The sequence below is a fragment of the Pezoporus occidentalis genome, unplaced genomic scaffold (genome assembly GCF_034315485.1).
Source record: "Pezoporus occidentalis ecotype Australia unplaced genomic scaffold, CSIRO_AGI_Poc_V1 ctg73, whole genome shotgun sequence".
NCBI lineage: Eukaryota > Metazoa > Chordata > Aves > Psittaciformes > Psittacidae > Pezoporus > Pezoporus occidentalis.
This window is the reverse complement of record NW_026916082.1, coordinates 3,203,162-3,222,735: the sequence shown is the minus strand read 5'-3', so window position 1 is coordinate 3,222,735 and position 19,574 is coordinate 3,203,162. Positions and strand designations below refer to the sequence as shown.

Sequence of the window (19,574 nt, the reverse complement as noted above, 5' to 3'; positions counted from 1 at the left end):
AGGTGGCACAACTAGAAGTTGGGCTTTACTCACTGCACTGCTATTTTTTCATCAGTTCTAGGGAAAAGGTGACAAACTACATAAAGCATAGCACAGGATGGATTTGGCCCAGTGGCTGCCAGTTGAATTGCACAAAATTGTATCGTTTCATCTAATTGGACAATGTGGGAAAGAATAGTGCAGAGATGTAGCAGGGAAAATCTAATTAGATTATTGACAGGGGAGATTTATTGGCCAGATATAAAGAAATGAAATGCTGATTTATGCCTGTCTGGAATCTGGTCCTTTGTTTCTAAATCATGTCTAGATAGTATTGTTAAGAGATGTTTAAAGCTAGATAGCAATCTTTACAGTGTGTTCCAGGAATAGTAAAATGTGTAAAATTTCACATAATAGGGACTAAACAAACCACAAGAATTCCCTCTCACACTAAGCTCAGTGGGGCCAGATTCACTCACCTCTGCAAACTAAGAAAAAGGAACGGAGAGTATCTGCAAAGTCATTATGGAGTCAGTGTAGTAGTAAAAGAGAAAGGAGCCTGGAGGACTCTCAAGCTCTTTTTTTGTCTTTGCCACATAAAAACTGTGTGCTCTTGGTCAAATCAATGAGGTCCCTGTGCTCTTGACTAATCAGTGGAGTTTATCTATATAGCTGAGAACAAAAAATTTTCCTCAGCCCTGCTTTCTAACTTGGTCTGCTGGTCTTGTACTTTTCCATAGGTCTTGAACAAATCAGTAGCACACAGCGAAGGTTACTTAAAGGTTGATTGTCAAGTACTTTTGTATCTTTGGGCAAAAAGCTCCTTGTTCAGTGCCATGTGTTACTATTTTTATGAATGGCAATTAGGATTTAGAGTGTTACAGAAGCATCAGTGGGATGAAAAAAAATGATGCTACTGAGGACTCCGTGGACGTCATCCACTCTTGTTGTTTTCACACTGTCCTTTGAAACAAAAACCTGCTATTCAATAAGTTGGAATAACCTGTCAATTTTTTAACATGAAGGAGCACAATGTGTCCCAGAGGCAGTGGGGGAGCTGATTTTGCCTTGGCAAGATTTACGATAAGGGATTCTCATGAGTGCTGAGGCGAAAGGAAGATAAATCCCCAAAGGCAATTTTTACCAATAATTGAATTACAAAGCCATTATCATGTGCTGAAAAGAGCAACTTTATGGCTCTATTGTGACAGGATAAAGCTTGTTAGAATATTTATGTTCATAGGACAACTTTGGCATAAGGATCTTTGAGAGTATGTTCTCTCTTCCACCTGTTGCAGCTAATTAGCCTTTCTGTGTAATGCAGTATATGTAAAGATGGAGGTGTGCTTAAATTGGGGTTGGGAAGAAGGAATTCTGAAGGTCAGGAGACATCTCAAAAGAAATAACACAGTAAGCACAAAGTCATCTGCAGAATGCAGCTAGAGTCTAAAGTCCAGAAGGAGAAAGAATCAGGACAGGTTTCAGGAAGCGAATAGAGGGCAAAGAGGCAAATGATGAGGGGTCAGTCAGGATTTTTGAAGGGATGTGCTGCTTTTCTGTTTGGTGTTGTGTTGCAGCCACTTCTGACCTACTCTTGAGTCAGTGTCAGTCAGCTCAAAATGCCCAGAACTAGGTGAATCTCATTCCTCCCACCTTACTAGAGTTGTGCTGTTATCTGTTATTTGTCTGCCATCCTTTGCTGCATGAACAAATCATACCTTATTCCCTTCAAAAGAAGGTGAGGGATGGTTGTAGGAGTCCTGATTCTGCATTTGTTCATTTCCTCTGAGATGTGGGAAAGCAGCATAAGAGCTCTGTTCTCATATAAAGAACAAATGACATTCACACTGGTTCTGTCTGTGAAAAGGGCATAGCATTTCTGTTCTTCCAGCTTTCATTCTGGGCCATTTGCATTGGAGATTCTGTAAAATAACATTGTCATTTATTGCTTAGCTTGAAAGACCTTTGATCTTGACTGGTGTGATCATATATGGTACAAGGAATACATATGAAATGTTTGGCATCAGTCTTCTTGTGCATGTAGTCGCAGACTGTGTCTGAAGTCAAGTATCCAAAACCAAGGGCACCCAGCCAGAATGCACAAGCCCTTGAGATGGAGCCTTGATTGTCTGGTGCTTCAAGTTCTTTGTTTATTAAAAATGGCGCTTTGAAGTTAAATACACCAAGTGGAAGCTTTTGCTGTCTTCACAATGATGCCTTTTTGCAGTTCAGAGTGGTCTGACTGCCTTGCAAACCTCATCAGTTCCCAGCATCCATAAACAATTGCTTTTGTCCCTAGAAGTGAAAAAAGATAGAAGAGGTGGAAACCCCAGGATAACAGGGTCTCTATTGAATTTCCTTGGCTCACAAGAGCTGACAGGCCAAGGAAGCCAAGGTTTTAGAAATGTTTCAGACAGAGAGATGGCGAGGGGTTGGTCACTACAGAAATATGCCAACTAGCATTAGCTGTGCAATGTGAAGTGCCAGGCTGCTTTTGTTTTGTTCAGACTAGTTCTAAACCAGAGGAAGATTCGGGGTCTTTTCTCTGTGCTGCTTCTCACGGTAGATGTAGAATCTGCATTGAGCAATTACTGCACTGCAGCCAGTGATATCGATTTGTGGAGCTCTCAAGTGCAGATCGTGATTAAAATTTTAGAAAGCAACTTTGTGATAGGACTGTGGGGGTCCTACATTTTTAGTAATGTGAGCATCTTCTGCATAAAGGCAGTGGGGTCACTGCCTTGCTCTCCTCTTGGCTTTTTAAATCCTCATTTTTTTAAAATCCTCATTTTCTTCAAAGATTTTTTTTAATGTCTTTTTTTTCTTTTTCTTTTTTTTTTTTTTCAAAACACGCAGACGATTATACCAGCAAAACTCAAAAAGCTAATCCCCAAAATACAATAGGCAGCATTCAGCAAAACCTGTTGCAAGCGTATCCCTGGTGTACTGAAGTTTCAGGGAGTATTACAGAAAGCCTGAGATTAAAGGGACGGACAAAGGGCATGCTGGCATTTTACCATAAAATGAAAACATAGACCACAGCAAGAAGAAAAGTTTGTGGATATATAAGTGATTGGTCTTTGAGAATGAATGCTGAAAGGAAAGAATAGAATTGAGAAATATGAGAAGAAAGTGCTGCCAGCTTAGTTAACAAAAATTGCTCAAAATAGGACATGGCCAAGTTTTGGACTGCTGTTTAATTTTAGATGAATTCCTGAGAGAAATCAGAAACTCCATGGGTCCCAGAGTGTTGTTCATCCGTACCCTTGATGTTTGTAGGATATTTGGTTTACAAGCTATCAAAGCACAGTGCTTTTCCTTGCTTAGCTTGTGAAGTGTAGCTTGACCAGGTTGCTTTGTCTATGCACACAAAAGATAATGAAGTAGAGCAGGCAGTTGTATCATGTTAGATTCATTGAGTTTGAGGCTCTGGTGTTACCTAGGGCAAATCCAGCATGTAGTTTCCTCTTCCATATGTGAAACTTGTATTTATTGATCACTCTAGTTTTGGTATAAGAACCTTTGAACCCAGGCATCAGTCAGGACTGGAATTTCTTTGTAATCAGTTAGGTTTATTCATTTTGTTTTATACTAATGTTATGGGCTTAACACTGTTATTTAATAATACTAGGCTTGTAGATGTACAGTGTCTTCCTAAGCTTCTAGGGATGATTATTTATTTTTTCCCCCAACCAAATGAAAAAGCCAAGAAAATTCACTAATAGTGTAGCTGCATGCTCAGTGGTGGTGTGATAGATCTGGTTGACATACTAAAAGTTGAAGATTTCAGATATATATTCCACAGTTCCTAACACCTTGTTTCCAGTAGGTGCTTTAAGAACTGATTTTCCTATGCATGTAAAAGGATGTTCCTGTCCTATAGGGTGCATGTTCTCAGGTACAATGTAACCAAGAGGATGATATTTATCTCCCCTACATGCTCACTGTGGTCAGTATTGCATCCTGAATGTCTTGTAGGCTTTTACACTCATATAGTAAGTAATAAAGCTGAGGTAAGCTATATAAACCATATAAAACTCTCAGAGAAGGCAGCCCAGGACATTCTTTTTCTCCTTTACTTACAGTCCATAATTTATCAGTAATTCATGTTTTGAAATGTAGGTAAACATATTTCAGGTCTGTTGTGTTACCTGCTTCAGGACCTTTATGTGATTGACAGAACATGTGATTGACTGTAGCATAGCATCTTACATTCAATGGAGAGAAACAGCTGTTTCTGGGCTAAAGCTTGTGTTCTCATGAAGTCATATTAACACCGTTCAGATGAACCACTGTGCAAAACTGCCTGTTTCTCCTCACTGCCTGCAAAAAGTGTTGTGTGTGATTTGCTCAGAGTTAAATATCTCTAGTATATAACTGGGTAAGATGGACATTATTTTATATGGCTTTTCAGGTGGTAAGGAGGGATGTATATAGAAATATCACAGGGCTGCCATGGAACAAGACAGCATGATACAAGAAAATAAGACATTAAAAAGTTTTGGTCAGAAAATTTTCAGCAGAACCCAGATGGGAGTGATATGCTTCTGGATGTCAGCTGTGTACAGCTAATACTGAGTTCAGCAGATATGTCTTTGTATTTTGCCTGTCCTTTGCAACTGGTTGTTTGTGTTATTTATATTATGGGTCTGAGCGTGACCTTGTGTTGTCACAAGTAAATTAAGCCATTATATATCAAACCAATGAAATATGTATTTTCTATGGGAGGAAGAAAGATCTAGCAGATAGGAAGACCTAGATATGGTTCTTTCCTCTACCTCGGATGTCCTGTTTGACTTTAGGAACTCTCTTAGATTGTCTGCACCTCAGTTTTCATCATTTGTCATCATTTTTCCAATTTACAGAGGTTAGGAGATGTCAAAAGAAAGAAAGCCCTTGAATAGATGAATAATGTTTATCACGAGTTATGTTTCAGCCATCCTTGTTTTGTACATCCTTGGGACAACTGATGGCTTAATTCTTCCTTGAATTGAAGTTTCTGCAGTTCCAGTAACTGACTGTCACAGTGTGAAAGTAAGTAATATGCAGGTCACTACAGCTGTAGCCTTCTAGCTTTCAGGGCTTAGTGGGTCCAGATATTTATATGCTGCTTTTAAGGCATTTAAAAGTTTGATGTAAATTATAGCTAATATCACAAGTGAAAACAGCAATCACGTCCCATCCATCAGTGAGGCATCTCATTCTGAAATAGCTGACTTTCCCCAAGAAGATGCAGAAGAGGAGCATCAGAATAGCACTATGAAGGGGAAACTCACAAAGAACCTGACTGCAGACTCACAGGCTTTTACTAGAACAGCAAGTTCTTTGCTGGATGAATACCATCATTGCATCTTTCTGAGGAGACTGTGCTTAAGTCTGTGGAATATAATCCTTGTTTCTTTGGAGAGTTCACATCCCCATGGGGCTGTGTGAGGTCAGGAGGAGGAATGTGTTGCAAATCTGTTCTGTGTCTTCTGTAATAGCCCAGTTCCAGGTGTGCTTAAAGCCAGCTTGAATAAACAAGAATAAAAAGGAGATATGCTAAATTACAAGCTTAGGCCTTCTGCAGTTTTTAAGAGGTGTTTGTCATTGGCATCTGTCTACCTTGAACTGAATTATAACTAGCAGGTCCAGCATTTTGTCTCTAAATGTGTTAAAGTTGGCAAGTGAAGGAAGAATGCTTTAGGAAGCTACTCCCTTCCCACCCATGTGGTATCAATTATCAGGAAGCAGATATTTTAAATATAAGTTGACAGGAGAAAGACCTTGCCATAAATGCTATTAAAAATGGAGAAGAGGTGAAAGCAATGCTGGCTCAGAGTCTTTGAAACTTCCATTCCCCAGCAAAGGAGAACAAATATATCCAAACCTTTTTGAGCTAGAGAATTGCTACAGATCTTGTCAAGCATAGCTAAGGATTAATCAGGACACAAATAGTCTTGTTAACATTTTTATAATGGTTATTAGGTAATGTGCATGATGATTAAGGGCTGGAGCTGCCTCTGATTGCAGTCAGTGGGAACAGAATGAAGGTCTAAATTGCTGTTTGAACTTCACTTTTGATTTTCTGAAAAATAATGAGGTTTTGAACAGAACAACATCTAATTTATCACTAGAAATGAATGTTTCTCTTCCCTCATTCAACTAGTAACTTGGAGGTCAGGCAGCTAACAAGAAACTGGCTGTTTAACCTTTAGCCGTAGTCTAGGATTATGACCTGGATGATAGGACCAGAAACAAGACTGATTGTCAGAGATGCTGCTAAGGCTGCCTTTTAATGGGATTAGCACACACTTGCAGCCTCTACTGCCATAATTCAGACTGTCTACAAAACCACAGGCCATTTGAACAGTCCCAGGGAGTTGTTGAGGCCAGCAGTGGCAGTGCAGGGGAACCTAAAAATGGAAGCAAAGCTTGAGTCCAAGAACCCCTTATTTGCAGTGCTCATTGACTTTATGTTGTTGCTTGTTAATTCAGAGTGAATGAACAGTCATTTTTTGAATCGGTCTGAAATTTCTTTTATTAATGGAACATTGTTTTTATTAGATCAGAAGTGATAAAATGTCCTGAGATGAAGTGGGCTTTTAAAATATCTTAATTAATGAGGGAACATTGATCATTAAGAGTGTCACTTAAGCAAATGTGCATAAAATGTCCAATATAAAGGAACAGCTATAATTAGTATGCTGGCAAACACTATTATCCCATCAATGAAAGTCTTCTTTATCCCACCCAGAACTGAAATGCATGGTTCTGACCAAACTAGGAGACACATAAACATGTCAGGCACCAAGAAGAACAGAAACAAGTTTCCAGGCAGAAATAAGTGAAGTACAGGGATCAGAAATAAAGAATTCATAAGTACAACGGCATTGACTTCATAAAATGGTAGATTTTTTTTCAAATGTTCAAGTTTATTTTAGGGAAAACTCCAAAGTGCTTTCAACATGATCAGCTCTTACTTGTGAGTATGAGTTTAGGTCCAGTTAAATAGGACCTCCTGTGGAATTAATATCTCAGACATTCATCGTATCTGTTGTTTTTTAATGCCTTTGTATCAATTTGTACTTTTACAGGTCTATGGTGGGGTCTGGTAGAGAGCCTGATCTCGTTCACCTGGAGGCAAAGACAGTGGATGGTCGTAAGTACATCAGCTTTCAAATATTGCGGTATGGCCTGCAGCAGCAGCAGTGTGGCAGCAGGGCCAGGGCAGTGATTGTGCCGCTGCACTGGGCACTGGTGAGGCTGCACCTCGAACCCTGTGTTCAGCTCTGGGCTCCTCACTGCAAGAGAGACCTCGAGGTGCTGGAGTGGGGCCATAGAAGGCAACGGAGCTGGTGCAGGGCCTGGAGCACAAGTGTGATGGGGAACGGCTGAGGGACCTGGGGTTGTTTAGTTTGGAGAAGAGAAGGCTCAGGCGGAACCTTATCGCTCCCTACAACTGCCTGACAGGAGGATGGAGCCAGGAGGGGCTGGTCTCTGCTCCCAAGGAACAAGGGATGGGACAAGAGGAAATGACCTCAGTCTGCACCAGGGGAGGTTTAGATGGAGATGAGGAACAATTCCTTCCCCAAAGGGTGCTCAGGCATTGGAACAGGCTGCCCAGGGCAGTGCTGGAGTCACTGTCCCTGGAAGAGGCCCTCAGTGACATGGGTTAGTGGTGGCCGTGGCAGTGCTGAGGTAAGGGTTGGACCTGATGATCTCAAAGGTCTTTTCCAACCATGTTGATTCTATGGCTCTGGACTGCCCTTACATTCTTGTAACCAGGCAGTATCATGATGGAAATCTGGCTTATATTTAGTGATTCACTCATTTAATATGAGGGGTTTGACTGATTCAGGGCAGGTTTGCAAGAAGAGAAGCTTTTCCAGCAAGGCAAAAAGTTGGAACAGGCTGTGAAAGGAGCTGAGAACACAGTAAGGAAGAACAGATGATAAGGAGTAATTGGCATTAGTGTATACCGCACTTTTTTTTTTCTTCCTATGTGATTTTGTTCATGGGAACATGGCATTGGAGAGAAGTTCCTGGGTTGCAGAGTCTAGCTGCTGTTGTTTCACACAGTGCATAATATCCCCTGGTTCATAGCTTTAGAGTTTTAACAGACCAGGGATACTCTGCCTTAGGTACTACCTTTGAAAATATGTCATTTATCTAACTTCAGAAACCTTTTAATGATCAGCTTAAGTGTATTCTTTACTGTTGTTGCTTGTCCTGTCACTGTCCTTCACTTTCATCAGCTCCTCTCCCTCCTTGCTTAGCCTCTTGAGGGGCTTTTCTCCATTCCAGGAACCTTCTTTACCTGCAACTCCAAAATATTCTCCTAATTGGCTGTAGATTCTCTCAGGCACCTTAAGCCTCCCACTGGCCTTTTCTCCTCCCACCCATGCTTACTCAAGGTTTACCTTTGAGCTCCACTGCTTTTGCAGATCTTCCTCCATGGATTTATTTTCCGCAACACTGGATTGCCTCAGGAAGGCATCAGACCAAAAGCCTGACTGCTATAGAGCTTGTCATTGTAATTCCATATTGTTTCCTCTGTAAATAGCAGCTTTGCTGCAACAGAACAAGCGAATATTTACCATTTGCAATATATAGCTATTAATGATGCAGTGAATTAATGCCTTTAAAACTGATAAAATTCTCTCTAAATTGTACCCCCAAATGCAGTGGTATTACTTAAAATGTGCATTTTGTCATTGGAAACTGACTGAAAAAGTAACTGTAAGGTAACCTGGGGTTTAGCTCATTGAAATTTAGCATGAAAGAGAATTTTTTGGAAGATGAATTTTGACAAGAAGTAGTTGCAATATAAACCATAAAGTTTAAAAAGTCTTTCCATTTCAAGATATTCAAGATTAGTAAAAGTGAAAGAATGTATTATCTGTTTCTTTTCCTTTATGATCTCTGATTCTTATTATTTCTCCTGTCAAATTCACTTACATGGACATGGCAACAAAACTGGGAACATGAGGCTTTCTCTGGACATGCTAAATGAGAAGGAAATATTCCAACAGAGCTGTGTGTTTCAGCACAAAATATTAGCGGTTTAAGGCGTTAAGAATTTGGGGTCATTGAGATGAGGCACTACAGTCGATGTTTAAGGATCTATATTCTTGTGCTGCTTTCAAGGGATGTTCAGCTCATAGTGGGCACAGAAAGTGCCATGCCCCAAATGCCTTAAATGAGTTTGAGTTCTTAGGCTGTAATATGAACATTTTGAGTTCTTAGGCTGTAAATGAACATTTTGCACAGCTGTTGCATATTTCTGCAAAAGACTTCTTGACTGCTTAACAAATTAGTAAGCTTTATGACAGTATATATATAGTAAGCTTTTAAGGTGGAAAACAAAAAACAGGTAGATGAAACTGGCCTCACTGAAGACTCAGGCATGTTAGTAAAGAATTATGGAATAAAAAGTTATTGCTCATCAACTGAACTCTAATAACTGATTCTGTGTGCTTATATTGGCTTAGTTGTGAGGCAGCATAACTGAAGTTTTTCTGTTAGTGAGGCTGTGACAGATCTACTGATGTAAATACAGCAGTGGTGCCAAACTTTCAGCCAGTGTGACCCCTCTTGCAAACCACTCATTCAGCTGGTGCTTCTCCTCATGAGTCAGAAAAGTCCCCAGTTCAGCACATTGCCAGTATAATAAAGTGTGTTGGATTTTCAGTAAGTGCATACTGTTTTGCCTGTAGTTCTGGGAAGCATTGGTCTCTGGCAGAGGACTGTGGTGGGTAGCTGGAAGCAGTAACCTTGGAACATAGCACAGCATTTTTTGCCAGAAGAAATTTGCTAGCATTGCAGGATTTTGGGACTGAGACAGGTTGAGTGTGCTCATGGCCCATTACTCTAGCTACCATGACCAACTTCATGTGTATAGGTCTGGTAGCTACTAAAGCCTTCTTCTAAGAACCAAATCAGTTTCCTTTTCCTGGATGAAGTAACCATGATCCTCCAATGGATGAACAGATGTTTCTCCTCCGGAAAGAAGGTGCGTGACTGCCACTGGGGTGATTGGCGGAAGCGTGCTGAAGTGAGAAAGTTACATTTTTATCAAGCTGAGGGTAACTGGCAAGTAATTTTTTGTGGGATCTTTTGTGTTGGTTTTTGGGTTTGGGTTTGTTTTCTCTTCGTGCATTTACTTATTTATACTTTGTTTGGAATATCTCTTTTGAGAGTTAACCAAGTGTGAAAATCCAATAAAGGGATTGAATTTGCGCAGGTAGACTTGCCAAAACAAGGCAGGGAGAAAGGTGGGAAGAAAGGGGAGCAGTGTGGAAACAGCCACACAATCGGTACAATAAAATAAAAGATCCTGAAGTGGAAAAATAAGGGCTAAGCAAAAACCTGATGAACTCAGTACAGATAAGAAAAAACACCGCATTCTTGTGCTGGTATCTTTTCCAGCAGGAGCTGAGTAGTGCAACTTCAGCTTTAGGTGGGAAGAAGTAGAAATGTCAGCAGAATATGATGTTAGCCCATCTCCCTGGCAGGGTTGTTTGAGAACATCTGTCAGCAACAACCTTAGTATTGGGCTTTCCCTGCTAGAAAACCAATAACTCTCTATCTCTTCTCCATGCTTATGATCTGTCTGTGCATTTTATTTATTGTGTTCATATACATAATGTAAAAGGTTTACAAGGCCCAAAATAAGAGTGTCTTAGCAGGCATAAATCAGTATAACTTCAGTAGCATGAGTTACACCTGCTCAGGATCTGGCTAACAATATTGTACCTGAACACAAGTTCTCACTACTGTTTTTTCTTTCCTCAGAACCAGAAAAACTCTGGACTCCTGAACACAGTGTGTCTGATCAAACTAGGGTGCAAGTAGTAATGAACAAAATGAGTACAGACTCTGCAATTTGGTTGTATTGACTGAGATAGATTTGCAGGGCTAAACATTGCCATTTATATTTTTAATCCTGCTGCGTAATTTTGGAGAGTACTGGGCAAATTTTATCTTCTCAAGTATGATTTATTTTTTTTTATTATTATTTAAAGGCTTCAGGCCCAATCTGCGTCAAGCTGGGGCTGAGAACAAAGTGGTAAAACTGATTTTTCTGGTTGGAAGAAGTTCATATGAACCTTATCTTACATTTCCATTTGTACACTTGGGTGTCCCTCATGTTCCACTTTGATTTTGGAACAGGATCAAAGGCAAACCAGCAAAGTCAACAGGAATAGTGGATAATTTTTGCCTGTTTTCAGGTCAACATCCCAGTAATACATTAATCCCCTACCATTCTTAACCACACAATAAGCTTCTCTTTGTTATGTTCACCACTATAGATAGCAAGCAGAGTGACTGGTGGAAGTTAAACCTAGGTTTGCTAAAATGCAGCTTGAAGTGATTCCTTCACTGTCCATTAATTAATGACATATAGGGTTTAGGTTTTTAAAGAATATACAAGTCCTGAAAAATCCTTAGTTATGGGCTTATCTCATTTGAGCTAGAGAAGGTTATCTCAGTATTCAAGCTAATGGAAACGGGAGGTAATTTTTAATCAGGTGATGCCTCGAGAAGAATCCAGGCTGTTGGTGAGGATTAGAAAGATGGATTCCTACAAGGCATTTGGAGATTAACTGGGTACCCACTGAGCCCTCCAGAGAATGGCAAAGCTGACTCAGAGGATGTGTGAGTGACAGTTTCTATAGGTGCATGTCAAGAAAGCCAACTCTTACATATATGAGTGTCCCAGGCCGAAAGTCAAAAACACAGCACTGCACCAGCTACTAAGAAGGAGAAAAAAATGACTGCTACTGCTGAACCCAGGACAATGAGATATGCATTCACTTATGTAGATAGATGCTGACTGATTTTGAGTTTTTAATTTAGAAATTTATTTTTTTCTTCTTAAGTATAGGTGAAAGAAGCTAGAGGGTTTTCTAATATGCTGGCAAAAATGTAGAGAACTCCTGATATTTGAAAAGTACTTTTGATTCCTTTGCTTTTCTTCTGTTGCTCTTATTTACATGGCAACTTTTCATATGGAAAGGTGTCATGGTTTAAACCCAGTCAGGTAACTCGTTCACTCACTCCCCCCCTTCTTTCCCTCCCCCTACTCCCGGAGGGACGGAGAGGAGAATCGAAAAGAATGCAACTCCTACGGGTTGAGATAAGAACAGTTTAGTAACTAAGGTATAACACAGATCACTACTGCTACCACCAATGATAATAATGGTAAAGGAAATAACAAGGGAAGAGAATACAACACCTCAGCACCAGCCGACCGATAACTTGCCCCCCCTCAGCCCGAACAAGCACCGACTGATACCTCCTCCAACCCTGCCATCTCCCAGCCCTTCCAGCTCACTCCCAGTTACATCCTGGGCATGACGTGCTGTGGTATGGAATACCTCTTTGGTCAGTTTGGGTCAGGTGTCCTGTCTCTGCTTCCTCCTGGCTCCCCCTCCTCCCTGGCAGAGCATGAGGCTCACAAAGTCCTTGGCCAAACCAAAACATCGCTATCAGCTCTGTTCCCAGGCCGAAAGTCAAAACACTGCACTGCACCAGCTACCAAGAAGGAGAAACATGACTGCTACTGCTGAACCCAGGACAAAAGGTAATTTAGGTGCTGCTGTGATTGCAAGACCAAAGCCTCACCTGGTGTCAGCAGGCATACTCTGCTTGCTGATCAACATCTGGCCAATAGTGTCTGAATCACAAAGTTGTGCTAAGACTTTAATTTCTGTTTTCACAGAAGGTTGCTAGGAAGAATAATCACTGCTGTGGAAAAAAAACAAGTAGGCAGCCTGGCCTGGCAATCTTTTGCTAACATGGCTAGAGTGGTGAATTAATTCCCATAGTGCCTAAACCTGTGCAGTGATTTTTTTTTATTATTTTTATTTTTTCCTGGTTCTTATTAGTATTTTTTCTTGATCACAATTGATATTTGTCCTGGAGAATAACATCTGTTACCTTCTGCAGTTATAGGCTTATGCTATAAATGGCAGAGGATATAAGTCCCCATGTAGAGAAAAATTCCTGACTATGACATGCAAGGAAGAAAGAGTAGCAGCAGGACAAAACCAGATGTGTGAGTAGTTAGTAAATGGGATGGCTTTATTTCACTGATCTTCATTAGTGGTTAATTGCTTTGTAGTTGCTCAGTCCTGAAGAGTCCTGAATATATTTCCATATTACAAATGTTTCACAAATCGACATTCAGACCAGATGGACATGGAGAAAGAACAGTTATTTTGTGTGCTTCTCAAAAAAAAAAGGAGTAGAAAGATTAAATTAGGGGAGAACATTTAATTAAATTGTGTAACTCATTGCCAGGGGAGGTTGTGAATGCTGAAGGTGTACTTGGACTACCAAGACAACCGGACAAATTCTTATGACCTTTTCTAGGCTTCTGTTATTAGTCACTGTTGGAGAGGGGTTACAGGCCTGGATCTTTCAGTGACATATGTTGTTACTGTGTTCTTGGGGTTCAGGATGCCAGACATCCTTCAAAAGCTGAAACTATCCCTAATGTCTAAGCTACTCAATTATGAACTGGGATACTCCATAGAAAATCTGGAAGACAAACAAGTCATAGATTATGTGGATGTTTTTTGCATAAACTCGTGATTCGTTCTTAATGAATTTATTTGTAAAGATAATACATTCCTCAATACATTAAAGACAAGACAAATAAAATTTATACATTTTCAGTGAGTACAGTAAGTATTTTCTCTGATTCTTCTTGTGATCAAATCAGGTTTTCAAAAGATCTACATGCAGGCATAGACTAGAAAGCAATGAGTATTAGGTTTGATATACTGTCCAAAATAGCACTCAGCAACAAGTATCCTGAAGAAAGTCCTACTCTGCTTTAGGAAGGGGTTTGAAACTCTACTGTGTACATTTGCAGAGGCTCACCAACCTCCAGTAACAACCTACAACCATCCATCTCCACCATCTGAGCCAAGAAATGTCTCAGGGATAGAGGGGATGCATTTCCCTTGGGAACATATTAACATGGAGATTGAGCTAAACAGAAAAGACTAAAATATTTCATGGCACAGTGTCCCTCTGGGTCTCAGCTTTTGCTGTGTGTTAGCATTTGCAATTCTCTTTCACCACTGAAAGATTAATTTTGTCAGAGCTTTCCCTTACAAGATGTCTCCTTCATTCTTGTGGTTTTGTGACTTCTTGCTTCCGCTTCAGAAATAGCTGCTGTTGCCCGAGAAGAATCCTACCCTAGGTGTCTAAACCTGTCAAAATCAAAGTGTCTGGGGGTGTAAGAGCTGGGAGTTGCTATGTTCTTCTCTCCAGGCACAGCGTGACTTTTTTGTTGTATATTAAAAACAGCAGCTGTTGTTGGAGGTGAGGTTTCTGGAAATGAAAAGCATAATGTACTAATTACCTATTGCAGGGAAAACATCTGTGTGGGAAAACTAATGAAATTAATTCCAGAGCCTAGCAACTGAATACATTAATTGACATTAATTAATGCTAAATTACAAAGCTCTGCCAATGGAATCACATAAATTGTCCACAAGAATAAAATGCCCCCCTCCCCCCCCCAAAAAAAAATCCTTGTATTAACTTGAACACAGCAAAACTTCCCTTAGGAAAAAGGAGGGATCCAGGCACTACAAGAAGCCTGGTTTTCCTTCTTTCTTTCTCCGGTAGCAGAGGGAGCTTTTCTTGGTGTGCCCATCTCAGGGTTTGGCTGTTTGGAAGGTTAGCTTAAGCAATTTCAGTGCTCTGCCCTTTAGTAGTTATTACTGGCATTTTAGAATTGGAGCTGTGGAGAATTGCACTGTAAAAATTCACAAGAATTGCCTTAGTAAATCTTCATCAGTGGTGCAATCACTGCTGCACAGACTCCTGAGATCACAGCAGAAATAGACATAGTCCCCATTCCTCTGTTAAAACAGGATCAAAAAAACTTACCTCTGCTGGATGTCAACCTGGCCTGCTCTTTAAAGTCTCTTGTGGAGGAGATCCCTTAATTTTCTTTGCTGTCTGGTCCCAGCAGCCACCCATCATGCCACCTCCCTGTGCTCTCAGGATAGATAACCCAGTGGCACTGCAGTCTGTGTTTCCCAGACAGCTGGTGTGCCTTGTGGAAGTAAAAGGAAAGAATGGTGTTGAGGGCAAAAAAGGAAACAGGGTGGGAAATGGAGATCTGATATTATATAGCTCTGTGCTGGGCTGATTCAATCCCATGTGTGAAAAGCCACCCAGTCTTGGCAAAAACTCAGGGGATGGTGAAGTCAGACATTTCAACTGTGATGCTGCTTTGTTTAAGCTCAGGATTGCCAGGAGTTTCACTCGGGAACCTTCTTGAGAGAGAATGAGAGACCCCATCTGCAGTACTGTGTTCAAATCTAGAGTCCCAGTGAGGGTGGTGTAAACACTGGAACAGATTGCCTGGAGTGGTGACAGATGCCCCCATCCCTGGAAGTGTTCAAGGTCAGGCTGGATGGGGCTTTGAGAAACCTGGTGTAGTTGAAGATGTCCCTGCTCATTGCAGGGGTGTTGAAACTAGATGGCCTTTGAATGTACCCCTTCCAACCCACGCCATTCTTCTATGAATTGTGGGGGTAGGTGTAGGGAGCTGTCCTTCATGATACAGTGGACTGAATTAAACAGGAGCAGAAATTGTTTGTGTTGCAGGTGAAGAGATGCATGCCTATTCTTCATCTTATGACAAAGAGGGGACATGCTGCACCACACTGTACTACTGAGTGGTGGAAGAGTCTCTGGCCCCCTTGTCACCCTCCTTCCTGGGAGAAGAGAGACAGAGGGCTGAACAGCTTAGAAAGAGAACTTTCCTGAGCTCACTGGAATGAGCAGGCTGAGTTATGTCGTTCCCTGCCCTCTCGTGGCTAATGTGGGAAAAATCATGTCCCTCTGAAGGAAAATGCATTTCGATCATCCTGTCCGGGGTGTATTAATGAATGTTTTGCAGTGAGCTGCAAAAGCATAAAATGTTATAAACTGCAATGACTAATAATATTTAACATGCTATATATTCCAAGAACTCTGCAAATGCTGGGGGAAAATCATCCCTCACCAAACTTTCCTGATGGTTCATTACCCTGCATGTCTGTTTCAAGCAGAAGTCAACAGCCCTTAGAAGGAAAGGAAAGAAATGTCAAATGATAGATTTTAATTAAAACCAAGATTAAATATGAGATGGTAAAAATCCAGCCAATTCTATTTCAGTGTAAAATGCTGCTTCTCTAATCAGAAGCTGGTAATTATATAAAAAAGGGGCTGTGCCTCTCCAAGAAAAAAGATCAGAAGTAGTTCTAACATTGAATACCATATAGTGTTTCTGTCCTATACATGCTAAATGCTAAAATGCCAGAATCCATCTTCCTGTAAATCGGCTTTGTTATTAAGCAAAGTGCAACTTCTTAATTGATCTGAAAGAGCCCAGATTTAATACTGAGAATCTGGTTCTGTATTCTAGGATAAACTAACACCATGAAGAAATTAGAATTGGTTTTTCTTCAGGTGACGGATAATGACATGAGCACCCTGCGGGCCTTCAGAATAGGAGATGAGGGCATCTCATACAGTGACAGTGGATGAGATGGCTTTAGGGCTGCATTTAGGGCTGCATTTACTTTGAAACATATGATTGATTGAAACTGCTAAGGCTTCTAGTTTCAAGAGAGTGTGGAATGATTGCCCGAGTTGCCAGAGTGCACCTACCCACACTGTCAAGGGGGAACTAGGTAAAACCTCTGAACTGGAGGTGGTCTGAATTACTTTCCAAGGTGACCTCTGCAGAGTCGTAAGTGCTGTAGGGAACACAGAAGCATGCCATGGAAGGGGTTGTCAGTGGTGACACTATGGGACAGGTTTCAGCATACCTGTGTATGCTCCAGACCTTGGCCATGTTCTGAATAAACTCAGGATGTGACCATGGAGAAGCCATCATGCTCTACAGAAAATCCTACCCCGCGGGGATGACAGAGAAACCGTAGAGGTTCAGTACAGAGAGCATCTCTCCTGCAGAATAGACTCACATCTTCAGATCCACTGTTCCTTTGTGAGTCAAAGGACTTGGGTTGCCTCAGCTGTTAGGTTTGTGACAGTCGGAAGAGTCTGTGCTCAGGATCTCATGTGTCTTGGTTTTGTTCTTTTCCTTGCAGATGCCCAGTACATCACCTGCAAGATGCAGAACTGCAGTGAAGCCACTCACGGCAAACCATTTCCCGGCTATATTGACCATAACTCCCTGATTGTCCAGGATGATTATGTCTTTGTTCAGGTGCAGAACACCCTCTTATTTATGCTATTTTGTATTCTATTATTCTATATTATATTCTTTTCTCTTCCGTTCCTTTGCATATGTGTGCTTGTGTGTTAGCTCCCAAGTAATCGGACAGCACTGGATCCAAATAATAAAGGCACTGAGTGAACTGAAGAAGTTCATTACAGTGCTAATAGCCTTCCTTTTACTTCCAGTAACTTGTCACTCTAGGGTCATAGAGTTCCTGCCTGGAGCGTCCACCCTATGTACTGGAGTGCTCTGTGCCACTCCCTACAATGCTGTCAGCAGTCTATGGTTACTGCTCTAACCTCCCAGCTTGAAGTGATGTGTCAGTCATCTGTTTTTAAAGGGAATAGACCAGAACGTTTTTAAGCATGAGAGTGAAGTAGAAAAGGAGGGAGGGAGTCAGAGGAAGAATCAAAGAAGGAGTAATCAGGCTTTATTGTTATGCCTCACTTGTGATTACAGTGAAAAGGCTGAAGATGAGATGTGCTCATCCAAATGGTGTTCCAGGTGGGACCTTATGAATACATAACTACTGTGGGTTTCATTAGGCTGCCACCATTGTCCATTTAATAGCAGTTGAAGAGGACAAAAATAACAACAGCATTTCAGGGAACATAGAGGTGAACTGGAAATCATTGGGACTGAACAGGTTTTCCAGACAGTTTATATTCTGCTATGCTTGGGAGTGGAGGGAAGAGAGAGGACTGATATTTTAAATTGGGTGAGTTGATTGCTAATTACTTTAAGTTAATGAACTCAGTCATAAACTCTAGTCTAAATCATTCACTAATAAATCTGGGTGACATACATTTCAGAACAGCTTTTGTGCCTAGTGTGTCTGAAGCATAAAAGAAATGTTTCTGTGGTAAGAAAAACAGGGGCACGCATCACTGTTCATCCATGCTCTCTCATTTCAGAATGACTGTGTGTTTGTGTCTTGAACTGCATAATTTCTCTTCATATGTGAATTGATTCATTAATTCATCACTTGATTTTGTGCTCTTCAAGATTGTTAGTCTTCTATGTTCTGACCTGATTTTACACACTGTAAAGAATCAACCCCTTTGCCTCATCTAAAGTTAATACTGGGGAGATTGTCTGCCTTTCTGTATAGCCCTTGTACTTCGATGCATTTTTCTTTCTCTCTATATAAACTGCTGTATAGCGTTCCCAGTGCTGTCAGTTTTCAGCTTTCTTCCACCTTTGTGCTAGCTGCATGGTGCAAGGATGAAGGAGCATATGAGGAGAGGCAGCCTTTTATGATGTTCCCCTTAATGCCCAGTGGGACTTTGCACAACCTTATACATTCGTGTTCATAATGCAGTTTGAGAGGGTATCATGTAATATTTGGATTTTGAAAGCTCCCATTTTAATCCTTAGATATCTTAAGATTCTTAAATATAACAGGTCAAAGAGACAGTACTTGCCAATCATTAATAGTTGATACTTACAGGTATGAAATAAGTATACTGTAATCCCTGGAAACAACCTATGCTTTGTTCAAAGTAGACAGTGAATTCACTGGCAGGTAATTTAAAATGGGATTCTTCAGGTGGTTACATATTTATCGGGATGTATCTGACTGGCAAGGAACAGCTAAATAACATTCTGTGGCTGATGTTGGGCTTTGCCTTATCCCGGCACTGTTCTGCAGATGATGAATAGTCCTAAACCTACCAGACTGTAAAAGCTTGGAAAAATAGATGAACACCCTGAGCATCCTCCCCAGGCCTTCTCTACCTTCCTTGATCTCTATCTAACTTTTCTGCAGTAAGGCTGCATTCTTATTTGGAATGCGAATTAGTAGGCTGAAAAGCATGAGAATAGGGGAATGTGAGTTTATTTCTCCCACTACACCATATTTTATTTATAAATTCACACTCTCGTAAATAATGCTTCTGGACTTCCTCCCCCTAACTTTTGCCCAGTTCCCTTAAAAAAAAAATAATAAAAAAATAAAAAGTTGAAGAGATTTAAAATAAGAAATAGTTATTATTTTACTTCATCTGGTATGAACCCATCCTCTGTCTATCTTGCATTTTAAACTACTGCAGTGCATTTTAAAACACTTACTACTAAAGAAAAGTCTTGATAAGACCAGATATCAGGCAATTAAAGCAAATATATACATACAGATATAGGAATATTTGTTCTTCAGTATCTTTCATCCAAAGATTTCAAAGTACTTTACAAACATTGATTATACCTCAGCAGCCCTTAAAGCCAGATAACATTGATGACTTTTTTTCTTTCAATTTCACACCCCTTTAATATGTGATAGGAAATGAAACCTCACATTGCTTCAACCCAGCATTTTCAAGGTCTTGTCATCAGTATTTAAAGACTTAAATAAATGGCC

General features: G+C 40.6%; 1 protein-coding gene across 5 annotated transcripts in view; it reads left to right on the top strand.

The window, feature by feature from the left end:
- The window catches only part of SORCS1 (sortilin related VPS10 domain containing receptor 1), a 300,139-nt gene that overhangs the window by 205,801 nt on the left and 74,764 nt on the right, over positions 1 to 19,574 (top strand). For all 5 annotated transcript variants that reach the window (XM_062601967.1, XM_062601966.1, XM_062601965.1 and 2 more), the window contains 2 exons: positions 7,056 to 7,120; positions 17,088 to 17,206. In XM_062601967.1, the coding sequence (XP_062457951.1) occupies positions 7,056 to 7,120; positions 17,088 to 17,206 (184 nt within the window). The remainder of the gene's footprint in view (positions 1 to 7,055; positions 7,121 to 17,087; positions 17,207 to 19,574) is intronic.